General features: G+C 41.2%; 1 protein-coding gene across 3 annotated transcripts in view; it reads right to left on the reverse strand.

The window, feature by feature from the left end:
- Positions 1-1,451: 1,451 nt before the first annotated feature.
- KIAA0391 (KIAA0391 ortholog) overlaps positions 1,452-15,357 on the reverse strand; it is a 47,026-nt gene continuing 33,120 nt past the window's right edge. For all 3 annotated transcript variants that reach the window (XM_014942043.1, XM_014942044.1, XM_014942042.1), the window contains exons 6-8: positions 4,997-5,145; positions 3,292-3,487; positions 1,452-1,852 (exon numbers count right to left, since the gene is read on the reverse strand). In XM_014942043.1, the coding sequence (XP_014797529.1) occupies positions 1,721-1,852; positions 3,292-3,487; positions 4,997-5,145 (477 nt within the window). In that variant the 3' untranslated portion in view covers positions 1,452-1,720. The remainder of the gene's footprint in view (positions 1,853-3,291; positions 3,488-4,996; positions 5,146-15,357) is intronic.

Raw genomic sequence — 15,357 nt, forward strand, 5'->3', positions numbered from 1 at the left:
TCCCCTCTGCTGGGGAAGGATGCTGTGGGCAGAGGTGACCCGTCCAAAGCTGCAGCACATGTGCTGGCACCCAGCGAGCTCAGGAACGGAGGAACATCTCTGCTGGTGGGACCCACAACCTGCCCAGCCCTGCACCCCGGCTCCAGCTCTGCCCAAAACAACCACAGAATCGCATGGGGTTGGAAGGGACCTCTGGAGATCATCTAGTCCAAACCACCTCCCCCCCCCGCCCCAGAGCAGGTCCACCCAGAGCAGGTTGCACAGGAACATGTCCAGGCGGGTTTTGAATGTCTCCAGAGAAGACTCCACCACCTCTCTGGGCAGCCTGTTCCAGGGCTTTGCCAACCTCAAAGTAAAGAAGTTCCTCCTCATGTGTAGGTGGAACTTCTTATATTCAAGTTTGTGCCCATTTCCTCTTGTCCTATCCCTTCCCTTTCTACTGAAAAAAGACTGGCCGAAACCGAAGTTCTAGGTTACCTTAAGAGGTATCCAGCTCCTCTACCTTTTCTGCACGGTACCTGAAGGACACGACTGCGTGCAAATCACACCTGCTTGTTCACAAACCAGGAGTAGAAAAAGTGTCAGGATAGCTCTCTGGTGTGACAAAAAGTAGCAGAGAACATGTTTGACTGCTAAGAGTCCTGAGGGAGCTTGTCATGGGACACTGCAGAAGCTCAGAACTGCAAATACTACACAAAAAGATCTGTATGATTCAGCTCAGTTTCAAACTGAGGATTTCTCAGTGTGCAAGACAAATGTGATAAAAACACGATCTTTCATCTGAGATTAATGTGGCATTTCCATGTTTTTGGGGGGAGAAAAGTTTGCATTAAAGTGGTAAATGCAATAAATGAACACATTTACCATAAAAACACTTATAAATAATAACTTAGAAAACTTTTCCTGTAATATACACTATATTTCTTGCTTTATTTATAAATTGTGACAGGTTTTATAAAAATCTCTGTGCAAAACTGCCTGTAAGAATTTCTAGTTATGATCATTTTTTCTTTAGAAAATTCATGCATTTCCATAAGCAAACTATTCTAGTGACATGAAACCCTGTCAGAAGCAGCAAACTGGAAAGTGTGAAAGAGCCACACAATATCCCACTGGTTGTTTCCTAATTCTTCCAATCAAAACCTCGATACGTGTTGCTACAACAAATCTTTCACATTCTATGTGATCAAATGAATTCTCTTTGGTGTGAGGAAGTATTAGGGATATGTGTGTCTGGCAAATGGTAAATATACCATTTATTGCTCCATTTATTGCCTATGAACATTGTGTGACACGTATTTTGTGACACGCAATGTGGGCAAGGTCAGCTGTGCCCATTTTGAAGGCACTTTGGAAGTCCTACTTAATTTCTTTGAAGTACAGAGTTTATGGATTCCAGTGTAGATGAAAAGCCTGAGGAAAAAAAAAAATTAAAAAAACACAACCTGAAATTCCAAGAGGGAAAAACAAGTTTTAATTCAAATCACATTGAGAGGCCACAGAAATTGCCTGTAAAGATGGAAATAATGGACCTAATTCATCCCTGCTGGACCACCACTGATGGGAACAGATTCACTGCAGGAACGATTTTGACAAAAAGTAGTTACTGAACTTTCTTTAGTTATAGGCCTCACACATTAATCCTGTAATTGTACTGCTGAGTTCTCCTAGTCAGCAACAGTGATTAAAATAAAAAAAAAAGCTTGTACAATTACATATTTCATCGTTGCTGTTGAATACAGAGCCATTTTCTTGGTACTCGATATGAGTATTTTTCCTCAAACAAGTCTTTATAGGGGATATGCCATGTATCTCCTGTAGTCTGTACCACACAGTCATAACTGAAAGCAGGCTGTTGGATAAAAACAGATAAAAACATTTTTTTAGACTTTACACAATATATTACTAAAATACCACTTATAGGTGGTTATGACTTCCAACGCTCCATTAGAAATCTCTATAGATTCATTCCTTTAACAACTCTCATTTATTTCCTTAGACCAAACAAATTCTAAATCTTAGTACTGGAGGAAAAACTAAAACATCTTTTAGTATTTTTGTGGTCTAGGAGTCATTACAAATGTTAAAATTATGTCTTTAATCACCTCCAGATAATAATGACTTGAACATAATGCATTCTATATCTAGAAATAGCAAAATGGTTGTTTTTTCATTCAGTTAAACGAAATCATACGGGAATTAACTCAGGATGTGGAGTTTATAGGCTTGAACTGATAGGATTTAATGACATCTTGTGTTTGTTCTTCCAGTGTACCTCTTTACAGAACCAAATTGCTTGGATGGAGGAGGATATAAGAAAAGGGTTTATTGCTAACACTTTGAAGAGTGCGTAGTTGAACAAATATAATAAACTATTTTACTGGTCTATTATGTTACAGGAATACTAACTCAACATGTGTAACAGAAGTGCAAAGTGGCAATTACAGTTCTCAGAACATACAGTCACTCTGTATGTATAGTCTTGGAAGTCCACTTTTCCGTGACAGTTTCCAGAGTAACCTAGAAGACAGCTGTGACTGGGAATGTCAATCATCCACATCAGTTGTACGGGAATTAAGATGCGAAAATTACTCACCCTTTTTGACAAAAGAAAGAAACAAGGCACAGCTAAAGCTGTGTTACTCAGGTAACCCTACATTCAGCATTCGGTTCCATAAAAAGAAACGTATATATGGCAGCAGTGAATCAAAGGCTGGCATTCTTACAAGCCTGTATCTCTATGTTGTTTGCAATGATTAATATTATTTTACAATTTTAACCAGAGAAACAAGAAAATGAATCTGCATAGGTGCAGTATCGCTTTAAGTGGGCACTAACGATGCAGACAGACCAGATAACAAAAAACTGTATGATATGGGATGTCATGTGATAAATAACTGAAATACCTGTATTTTCCTGCTTCTTTAAAATAAAGATGAGAGAAATTCTATTATACAATTAGAAGCATGTTACCTTATAAAAGTGCTACAGAGGAGAGTAAGGTATTTCAAAGTTTAAAATAAATGAAAAAGTATTGGCACTTTTACAGCAATGGAAAGATTTGTATACACAAACATGCATTTACATTTTAAACAGTTAGGCAACATTTCTTGTCTTTTTGACAGCTTTTATGTTTGGGCTATGCTTTGTGAATACAGTGAATTTTCAGTAAGCATGGGAGTTTTGAAGCCGCTGGTACAAACCCAATTCTTAGACTCCAACAACAATCTCTTTGCTTCCAGAGTTTGAAATTGTGTACTTTCATGAATATGCTCTGTGCAGAAAACTTACCGTAAAATGGATGTGCTTTCCTTCTGCAGAAGGGGAAAACACTATTTGGTGTCCCCGCTGCCACTTACGGAACAGCTGCCGCGTGAGACTGTCGGACAGACAAGCCTTGTGATCCCGGAGGAAGTCTCTAGTAACAAACTTGCAGTGCTGGCCTGACCGAAGAGTGGCGTATAACAAGAAGGCATCATCTTCAGAGCTGAACAAAACAATGGGAAAGACAGACGTCATTCACAGGACAGTAAGTGGCTGCAGGAAATGAATCAAATGCTGATCTGAGATTTATTCATCAACAACACTGAAAATTCTCGTCGCTACTCGAGTTCGCTGGTCAAATAAAAAACTCCTGTTTACTCACCAAAAGTTAAGAGTGCAATAAAAATTAACTGCACGCTACACCGAGCATCTTTCCTCCTATCACAATCTGATAATACAACAATATAATCTCTTGCCACATAACTTAACAGTGCTATGTGGAAGAGAAGTGCTAATACTCATAAGGGTACCTCCAAAACTTTGTTGGAATACAGTCAATCATCACAACTGATAACAGTGTAATATAGGCAACAGCACAATTCTGTGAATCTTTGTCTTTACATGGGTAAATATACTTCCAAAAGGTACTATGATTATTTGGAAAATATATTCAATATTAGCTGCTATTAAACTGAGAAAATTTTAGGGAAAAATCTCTAAAATACATTTATAGTGGGCATGAAATACCCTATACCTGGAGAAACTGAGCAGAACTTTGCTTGAAAGCACTTTTGGATTGCTGTGGATTACTGTAATGCTAAGTGAAGAGACAGGAAATCGGCGAGGATTTCCAGCTCGAGGTAAGAGAGTCCCCTTTGCTGGTGCTCCAATAGCAGGAAAGAAAGCAACGTGATTCAACAGCAAAGAGAACAAGAGCCAGAACTGGAGAGGGGATGAAGGAGAACAGATCTGAAACAAGGAGCCAGACAGAAAAGACTTGGACTAGCTGTTGGGATGAGGAACTTGGTCAGAAGTTCTGGGAACTGGGATCGCAGAAGAAACAGCAGAGGCAGGTGAAGGATCAACAGTGCCCAACCCAGATGGAGAGTAGGTGAAGCTGAAACTGAAGGAAAACTGAGATTTGTTGTATGAGAAAAGCAGGGCAACGAGAGGGGGACACTGTGGCGGAGGCACGTATCCAGTTCAGGGACAAGGACAGGCTTGAATGGGCAAGAGCAAAGGGGCCGCGCTTCTTAAATGAGAGAGGCAGAGGGTCTCTTTGCACTCACAGAAATATTCTCCTCTGGGAGCTGCTAGGAAGTTAGCTCTCCAGCCTCCCCACGCTCCTGGGCCACCCAGCAATGCTGGCCAGGCAGGAACTTCATTCCCTCCGATGCAGGGCCAATGCAGCAGACCATGACTGTACACTGATGCCATCAGGTACTCTGTAAGCTCTGGCCACTGTGGTCTTGGCAGTGGCTTTAATAGTTACAAATCCTAATAAACCATACAGATGGCAACATTATTCTAAGTGATGAAATTCTTCATAATGCAACTTTTAACATGGGTTGGTTTTTGAAGCAAGTATAGCAAGGGGTAGGTTTCTCTTTCACAGACACAGAACTGAAGATCTTACTAATGGTACTAAAAACTACAGCTATTTATACTGATATAAAATGCACATAAACCAGGTGTTGATCTCCGTTACATTTAGCCATTTGCTTAAACTTACATATTTTCAGCAAAGAAGAAGTCTGCCTTATTCTGCATCTCCTTCATAATCTCTCTTTTCCAATTAGAAGAGTTCATCAGCATGTGTTTGCGGCCCAGCACAAGCAACCGGGCATTGTCTTTTGCCAGGCAGTTGACAGCATCAAATAGCTGCAGGAAACAAAGCAAAACCAAAGATTTTCTTAGCTGTAAAAACAGACTGACAGGAAAACACTTTCACATCTGTGTCTCAGCTAGTGGGACTTGTAGCATACCCTCTTTTCCCACAGTTCTCAACTGCAATAAGAATTAAGTAGATAACAAATTTAACTCCCTAATGACAAAGAAAAAAAACTAACAAGCAATTCATTATAGGACACTGCTCTCAAACACACAGAAAATACATTGCTATTATAAACCTTTCCCAGCTCTTGCAGCTTGAATGACATGAATGAACTCAGGAAGAGTTGAATGGAGATTTTCCGAAATTCAGAGTCAGCTGAGAGAACTGAATCACGTTGGGATTTAAGTAATACCTACTTTTGGAAGTGATTCAGCACTGAAGCCTTTGTTGGTGTTAGAGAAGAACCCAGCCCTAAACCATTCTGCTTTTCCAGCCCCACCTATTGTGGAAATTAGAGAACTACATGTCATCTGGGCTGCCTGGAGGGAAGCAGCAAGCAGCACTCAAAGGAAATCTGTGACCTCAGGACCCGGGGTTTACGAAAGCCACATCCAGACCAGCCTCCCACTTATGAACCAACATCCTGAGGTGGCAAATTCACTGCTACGCCAGCTTCTCTTCAGAGGGACTGCCCACCAGTCTCTCAGGGCTCTGCCTGTGCAGCAATAAATGCTTTTCAGGACAGGCGCTTGTGCCTGTGGCTTTCCCTCCCCGCATCGCCCCGACAGAGCTCACGGAGCACAAAGGTTCAGGCTTTCAGCATCCAGGTTATTCCTGCAGACTGCTCACAAAGCAATGGCATTTCAGTTCTGCCCAGAAAGAGAGAAGAACTGTTTCTTGAGACTGAAGCAGCACCGTTGAAGGCTAAGGACAGTATGCTCAGCATCCAGGGAAAGGTGTTTCCTCATTTTCACCTGCATTTGCTGCCACTATTTGTCAATACACAATCTCTTGATTTTTCCCTAATCCCTCTTCCTGCTTTTCTAGTTACCTTCCTCTTCCCTGTTATCGCTTCTCCCTGCAATACCTCCCATTGCCTTTCTCCTCTTGCTTTCCCCTCCTTTCTCTCCTATTTGTGATCCTTATTATTTAGTATCATTATGTTTTGTTTCAAGGGATAGGAAGAACTGTTCTTAACTCTTGGGTAGTTTGATTTACCTGCAAATAGCTGGTAATTTAGTTTGATCTACCTGCAAATAGCAGTGAAAGGGGCAGTCCCACTCAATCCTCTCTCGAACCACATATTCCCACTACTTCTATTGCATCAGATCTAACAATGTCACAACTACCCACGAGCTCAATGATCAAAAAAAATAGTTATTTTGTTTGGGTTTTGTTTGCAGGTTTGAGCTTGCAGCCACAGAACTGATAGTCCTGAGTCAAAGACTGATGGGAACACATCGCTGAAGGTGGTGAGGGCAGGAAGCAATGGGACTGCCCTGCTCAGCAAAGGACCTGCAGGTGGATCAAATCAAATGTGCCATAAATCTGGATCTGAGGATCTGAGAGAGGAGGCCAGGAGATTTTTTTTCATGTTAATTTTAACTGTTGACCTGCTGCTGTTACCAGCACTGACTCTGAGGGACTGAAGGCTCTGTCTTCATGGAGATATAGGGTCTTTGCTAATGCAAAGCACGAGAGCCTAACGGAACCTGTTGGAACTGACTTCCTGCTTCCAGTAGATCATGCTGGACATCAGCAATTTCTATACATGCACACATCTGCTCCTCCCTGGTCAAAACAAACAGGACATAATGTGAGCAGGAAAAGGCCAAATGCAGTAATTTCTGCCTATAAAACGGCAGGTAAAAATAAAAATGGCATTCTCTCCATTGCATGGCCTGAATTTTTGGGTATGCATTTCAAAACTCTTACTGGAACACAGAATTGAAAAATACAAGCAAAAGCCACCATTTATATGTTACTGGAGGGCTTTCAAAGTAACTACATTAAGTAATAACATATCTTCTTGTCTATGTCACATAATTTATTTGATTATTAAATTATGAGGTTATTAAAAATTGAAAAACAGAAGTTCGGTTTTTCAATATTGACATTTCTTTTTGGAATGTCCCATCTGGACAGTAAAAACTTGCTCATCAGTTTTACTCGCTTGCAGTCACTTTTATTTTCCAGTTCTTATGCAATGGCCCAGTCCTACAAACAGTTGGATACCAACACCAAAGGAGAATTAAATTTGTTAAGGTGAGTTCATTAAACTTAGTAAAAGTTAGGAATGTACCTACTACATTCATATACATTTTCATGTAGAGAAGTCAACAGCGAAGAAATACCAACCATAAGTAACTTAAGCAACCCCTTGCAAATTCCAAATGAAAATACTTTATCTTCTTGCCTAACGCTTTGCTATGTTAAGGGAAGGTCATGTGGAAAAAATGTTGAAACAGTTTTCAAATAACACTCTAGAAACTGATTCCACAAAGTCTAAAATAAAAAACTTGACAGTAAGAGCGTCCTGATGGGACAACGGAAGAAACAACTTTTAAAAACAGACTATGAGTCAAAGAGAGTCTTGGGAGCACAGCTGCACTAGTGGTACTGCAAATCAATACAGAATTGCCAGTAGTTTGAACTGCTGGAGTTTACCCTCAGTAAAAAAAAGGGAACACCTTTTAATTGCACTTGTGGTTCAACACAAAGGCAGCTGGATTTCCAGACTGGTCAATTGGGGCTATTCCCAAACTTATAAAAAACTCCACTGGCTTGGATCCAGCTCCCTAAGTCTGTCTTTCTGAAGGTTATAACTAGTAGCACTTTGTACCTGTTAGTCATACGGACTTTCTTCTCCCACACGTTGTTAGCATATGATGTTCTCTACTATGCAGGGCTTCAGGGGAAAAACTAAGGGGTTGGTATAATTTAGCTATAGTTTTGCAATGGAAAAAGTCAAAACAGGCTTAAATCATAATAAAATTAATGGGAATCACCATCAAAAAATTTAGAAAACTCCTGCTTGCATAACAGCAAACTGTCCCTCCTCTACTTACCACAAAGATTAACCTTTACTTACACAACTAAAACAAAAAAGATACAAATTATTTTTGCTTTGACAAGGTAACAATAATTTTATTCTGCACTCTCCCTTGTCTGATGCAACTTTACTAAAGAGCATTTTATCTCATTTTAGGCTTGGGGACCTAACAGGGGTGGTCTGCAGAGACTCACAGAACTTACATGGGGGGTTTCCTAAGTGTGTCTACTCCCACGCCTGGCTGCTTCTCAAGAAAGGAAGATGTGAGACACACAGTAACTCTTGTTTTAGTCATAGAGGAAACTGAACATAGTATTGTTAACAAAAAAAACAGCAGTAGTGATCTCTCACTTACAAATACACAAGTATTTTGTTAACCTAGTACTTCCAAAACTTATATAAATGCAAATATGCTATATGAAACAAGCTCTATGTAGGTGCACCCTTTGAATGTTCCCGTGCTATTTAGGCAGCAAACATCAAATGCTTAGTTGGATAATCTGTTCAAAAGGCAATCTGTGGAAAACATTAAAAAATATACAACACACACATTCCCTTCCTATTCATCTTCTTGAGAATGAGGATTACAAAATCAGTGAAAAAATGACCTTCTATTAATAGAAGTGTCTTTCAAATTTGGACAGCAGAGCACATAAAAACACATTTTCTCTGAAAACAGGAATTATAGGATGAGACAATAAGCATGGTTAGACTGGATGCTTCAATTCATATGGCGAGATGTGGCTGAGGCTGAGTAGCAAGAAGTTGTGAATTGCTGCTGTTCTGCACAAATCACTGGCTGCACAACAAGGCACTAGATGTACTACTAGCTTATACAGATAACCATCATTGCATTCAGTCTTACTTTCTTCTCCTCTGACAGGGCACATCAGGATTCACGTTTCTTTCTAAACTACACAGACATTTTAATCAACTGTTAGTCAAGATCACCAGATCCTTCCCCAAGAAACCAATGCTCATAAGCACCTGCTCAATATGTTCTGCTTGCAATCCTTTTCATCATTTATCAGTTACATTTAAATGATTCCTGTCCCAATGCTTTGTTTAATTAGATCTTTCTCAAGCTTCTCTTAAACCTTAACATTTTATTTACAATGCAAACAATTTTGTGTCCACAGCATTTTAGCAAATGACTCTGATGGAGCAAGGGTGCAGCCACAAGGAAGTATGAAACTACACACAGATCAGTGGAAGAGTCAAGACCAGCTGTTGACAAACATAGCAGGTATCTCCCCATGTGGTTCCTCTAAGCACATGGCTAATAATTTTTTCTGTGATTTAAAAAAAATCTTAAAAATAATCCCTAATTAAATGGATGTATGTATCCAGCGTGCATGTTCTAACTCTGATTTCTGCACCCTAATCTGTGAATCAGTGAAATAGCACACTTGTACAGTACATTGGCTGAGTGTATACATTTATCTTTCCTTGGGACAGTCCCAGACATATGAGCTATTTCCCCACACGTAAATGTTCTTTTTTGTTTCTGCAGCAATGCCATTTTACGGAATTTCCCCTCCACTGTCAAGCTCCTGCCCTCGTATCACAATGCACCTTTTTTTTTTTTTTTTTTTTTTTTTTTTGCAGTAGGCACTTATTCTGAGCATATTTCTTCCAGGAATTTCTTTAGCTTCTAGATAATAGCGAGAGAGATTATTGACCTCAAAACCTTTTCACAATTCCCCTTTTTTTTTTTTTTTTTTTTTTTGTGCTGATATAATCTATTTGTTGGGCCATGTTGTCAACCAGATCAGACACCAGGGCATGAACTTCTGATCAGAGGAACCAGAGTGAAAAGTGGCAGGGAGGCAGGGCAGTATGACAGAGAATGCCCACTGCACAGGGTCAGGCTGATGTAGAACTCCTCATACCATGCAACAAAAGCCTGAGTTTTGCAAATATGAAATAAAGCAACTGAAATGCTGTCACTGGTAGTTTTAAGTTTTAAAAATCAGCAAATTATACCTTAAAAGAACCACTTTTCAAGCAAGAATAAATATTAACAGCTTCCCATCAGAAGGAAACTTTCCTATACAAATTCCTGGAAATAGTTTTGCAGGGATCCACAGTGACCCACAGTGACAATTCTGCACAATTTAATGGGGATCAAACCCGGGAGTGAGGCTGGGAGAGCAGGGAATCCTTGTCACACTGCAAGATCAATCCTCATCCTTTAAATTTCACAACAGCCTCATGAAGTAAATACGTACTTACATCTCCATTTTACACAAGTGCAGAATGGAGCAGGAGGAAGACATTAATTACTCTACCTCATACAAGGAACTATGAGCAGAGCAGGATATAGATTTCCTAAGGCTTCGCTGCCAGTCACCCATTCTGATCACTAGATCAGGCGGTTCCAAAGGTTAGCTTGCTGCTGGGACAGCCTTTCTCCTTGGACACTACCGGGGGTTTCCCACTTGTCAGATGGGAAACCCCTAAGGGCTGCTGCCAGGAGGTACACCGTTCGGTGAGTCAGCAAAAGGTGGCTCACCTGTGCACAGGTATAGCATGAAGGAGTCACCACCCATAAAATGTTTAAATTGCTGTTAATAAATCATGTTTGCCGTTTTATAAACATTCAGTTTCACTAACTGCCATTTAGAATCATAGAATCATCTAGGTTGGAAAAGACCCTTGGGATCATCGAGTCCAACCATCTACCCTACTCTACAAAGTCCTCCCCTACACCATGTCCCTTAGCACTGCATCTAAACGGTCTTTAAACACAGCCAGGGATGGTGACTCCACCACCTCCCTGGGCAGCCTGTTCCAATGCCCTATCACTCTTTCGGTGAAAAATTGTTTCCTAATGTTCAATCTAAACCTACCCTGTTGGAGCTTGAAGCCATTCCCTCTCGTTCTGTCACTAAATTACCTGTGAGAAGAGACCAGCACCAACCTCTCTACAGTGTCCTTTCAAGTAGTTGTAGAGAGTGATAAGGTCTCCCCTCAGCCTCCTCCTCCTCATACTAAACAGTCCCAAAGCTTCCTAAAAGCTAAACACACCTACCATCAGCTATCTGTTAATAACAGCAACAAACTGCTCTGCTATCCTTATTTTTACCTGTTGCTGGTGCAGCCTCCCACCCAACCTGTGGCTGTGGAACTGCAGAGGAAACCCCAGCGCTGATGAGGGGCCCGGAGCTGCCGTGACACGCTGCTCTCCAGAGGTTAGCAAGGAATCCATTCCCACCATCACCACATTTGACTTAGAGTTTCATCATTTTTAGTGCCCTTTTTTCTATGTTGTAGACAATATGTAAAAAACCTGTGTTTTTTACACACACAGGAGAGAGAGACACGAAGGGAAGAGGGAGTTCTTTCCCACGGCACCCAGAGAAGGCAAGGGTGCTGCTTCCAAGAAAGGCTGGACTTTCTCAGGGAGCCTGGCAATTTCACTAAAGCTGATTCAATACCATTATCACAGCACCAAATGCGATGGGAGCTGCTTCTTACAGTCTCTACGTTGTTACTGATGACACAGTGTAAATTAGTCACAAAGCCCTCTTTACTGAAATGCAGGGGCAGCGTACACATCCCTTGACCCCCGTACAGATTAGCAGCCCCTGACTAGCAAGGGGGCAGCTACTTGGAAGGGAAAGCAGTAATGGATGAGTAAGAACAGTCACTAAGCTTCATCAGCCTGGTTTGCTTTATGCTCTTGAGACAGCCAACAGCTAACTCCTGGGAATTATCCCTTACGACACCGGGGATCTCTGCAACAACACAGCAACAACATCGTTGGCAATATTTGTATCCTGTCTCGTGGTAGGAATATTTAGATTGATGCAACACACGGATCATCATGCAAAACTGTACCAGTGGCAGTGCTTCACACATCTATGACAGCAATCACACAACATTTAACATGTTTTAACCTGTCTATATTGATTCCACACCTAGAATTGACTTTTCCTCTCCTGACGCATTCACTAGAGATATGTCTTAACTCCCTATCACAATTCATTAAAATTTGCAGTGCATTTTTAGATGCCAGCTTTTGCTCTTGACTTCACAGTCAACTCTATTAATCAAAGGCAGATTATTGATTGAGCAGGAAAACTAAACCATAGAAGCAAAGATACCTGAGTTGATGTAATATAGATTGAGGATGGTACTGTACCCTCAGCTTGCTCAGATGAGGTGATGCCTAAATACAGCTCTGCTGCTTGCAGAGTAAATCTGTATTCAGGGGCATCCTGAGGATGCTTTTGCAGCCAGGTCCAAACCGACTGTGTTAGGAGGACACTTGGTGTCCCTGCACAGTTCCCACTGACGGAAGGACTGGGCTCAAGTCCAGCACTGGACGAATTCCTGGCTTGTATTACAAATAGTGTGACCAGCAGAAGCAGACAGGTGATTGTCCCCCTGTACTCAGCACTGCTTGAGGCCACACTTGGAGTATTGTGTCCAGTTGTGGGCACCTCAATACAAGAGACATATTGAGGTGCTGGAGCAAGTGCAGAGGAGGGCAATGAAACTGCTGAAGGGCCTGGTTAATAAATCATAAGAAGAACGATTGAGGGAGCTGGGACTGTTTAGTTTGAGGAAGAGGAGGCTGAGGGGTGACCTCATCACTCTCTACAGTTACTTGAAAGGACATTGTAGAGAGTTTGGTGCTGGTCTCTTCTCACAAGAAATTAGCGATAGAACAAGAGGGAATGGATTCAAGCTGCAACAGGGTAGGTTTAGACTGGACATTAGGATAAAATTCTTCACAGAAAGAGTGGTCAGACACTGGAATAGGCTCCCCAGGGAGGTGGTTGAGTCACCAGCCTTGGATGAGTTTAAGAGTCGTTTAGATGTGGTGTTGGGGGATATGTTGTAGGGAAGAACTTTGTAGAGTAGGGTAGATGGTTGGACTCGATGATCCCAAGGGTCTTTTCCAACCTAGACGATTCTATGATCCTATGAAAGTAGACACGTCACTTCCAGGTCAAAATTGACCACAAAGATCCCCCATGGGCTGCATCCCAGCTAATGAGCCCTTTTGAATCTTGGCTAGTGGGGAGAGTAAAGGAGAGTAACTGTAAACAGATTCAGCTCAGGCACTGAATCAACAGCATAATTTATATTTTACTGTATTCATGGTACCCTGGTTATTATGCTGGTAACGGAGGTATCTTTAATTACTACTCTACTTGATTTCAGCTGAAGATGGAACCTGCTCAAAATGATCTCTGGAACATTTCTGTGTAGTTAAGCTCTGACATTATATTCTGCTATATTATAAACAATAGGCAAAATTTCCAATTTCAAACAAGTTTGAAGAGCCACCCATTTTTTTATTCTACTGACCAGCTCAGAGAACAGCAAAATACAAACCAAACCTATGTAAATTAACTTTAGGTTTAGAAAGACTGATACGAATGCATGTTGTGATTTTTCCATGAACCAGCAATGTGCCCTTGTGGCCAAGAAGGCAAATGGTATCCTGGGCTGCATTAACATGAGTGTGGCTGGCAGCTCGAGGGAGGTTGTCCTCCTCCTCTACTCTGCCCTGGTGAGGCCACATCTGGAGTACTGTGTCCAGCTCTGGGCCTCCCAGTACAAAAGAGACAAGGAACTACTGGAGAGAGTCCAGCGGAGGGCTACAAAGATGATCAAGGGAATGGAGCACCTCTCTTATGAGGAAAGTCTGAGAGACCTGGGTCTGTTTATCCTGGAGAAGAAAAGACTGAGATAAGACTGATAAGCTCTTATCAGTGCTTATAAATATCTAAAGGGCAGTGTCAAGAGGATGGGGCCAGAGTCTTTTCAGTGGTGCCCAGAGACAGGACAAGGGGCAACAGGCACAAACTGGAACACAGGAAATTCCATGTCAATATGAGGTTTTAGGGTGCCAGAGCACTGGAACAGGCTGCCCAGAAAGGTGGTGGAGTCTCCTTCTCTGGAGATATTAAAAGCTTGCCTGGATGTGTTCTTGTCCAGCCTGCTCTGGGTGACCCTGCTTTGGCAGGAAAGTTGGACTAGATGATCACTGAAAGTCCCTTCCAACCCCTGCCATTCTGTGAATTTCTTCTATTTCTCCCTGTTTCTGTGAAGATAGGGGTAGGTCCCTATCCTTTCCAGCAGAGAGGCATGTAAGAAAAAAAGGTTTTGAAATAGATATTTTCTAATATATAATCTAATTACAGCCACATCCTGCTCTGTCTTATTCCCAAAAGGCATGACAAGTAGTGATTTGATGGATAGTGAAGCAGTATTTCCTGAGAGAATTAACAGAATCAAGGCAGGATGCATGCAAGGACTGAAGAAATATACACAACTTACTACACAGAGTTGAAATTGTGTGCATGACATGATGGATGGAGGGGCAGAAGCAGGATCATCAGGTGGAAGAGACACTAGCTTTGTGGAGTCTGGCTTTTCAGAATGGATAGTCATTTTCAAAAGATCTCAGCCACTTTGTCAGACCTTACACCTGACAAACCTTTCAGTGTGACCATTCTTGGTCACGCTTTTTGAATGTCACTCCTTTTGAATTGTAGTATTTTCATCATCACGATCTTTACATGAATAAAGGTCAACTATGAACAAAAAAAAGAAAAGTGGGTAGTGACTATAGTTAGCATAGCATGTTATTAAATGAACAATGCCAAGTTCTCTGGAAATGATGGTTAAAAGAAGATATGAACAGTTGAGGAATTGCTGAATTTTATAGTATAAATTGCAAAAGAGAAAAACAGGCCATTTTTTTCTGACTCTTACAACAATTCAAGAAATATGTGGACAAACAAACATTCTTCCATTGCATAACGGCATTTTTGGAAGTTGAATTTTGTAAGTCACTGCAGTGCCAGTCAAGTTTCTCAATCCAAAAGTTCTGTTAACCAGCTACAACACTAATTGCTTTCCCAATCACTTACAAAAAATGTAACATTGGTTTAAACATGCAGATCCTTTGATGTTGGCTCAGCAATTACGAAGTAGCCATAAAGATGGAAGAGAAAGGGTGAATCTGAAATCCAAAGTAGCATTTTGATAAGGCAGCAGCTGGGAAACATTCAGTCCACAATTAACTACAGCCCAGTCCCAGCAGCTCTAAGTTTTGTGTTTTTCCTTCTGTGAATTTGAATTTTCTGAATGTCCTCCTTTATTGAGTCACATAAAAGGGCAACGATATTTCTCTTTTTCTGGTCTTCTCTGAGATATGTTTTCTAAGTAGCTGATACTATTGTAT

This window comes from Calidris pugnax, unplaced genomic scaffold, assembly GCF_001431845.1.
Source record: "Calidris pugnax isolate Ruff unplaced genomic scaffold, ASM143184v1 scaffold56, whole genome shotgun sequence".
NCBI classification, from domain to species: domain Eukaryota; kingdom Metazoa; phylum Chordata; class Aves; order Charadriiformes; family Scolopacidae; genus Calidris; species Calidris pugnax.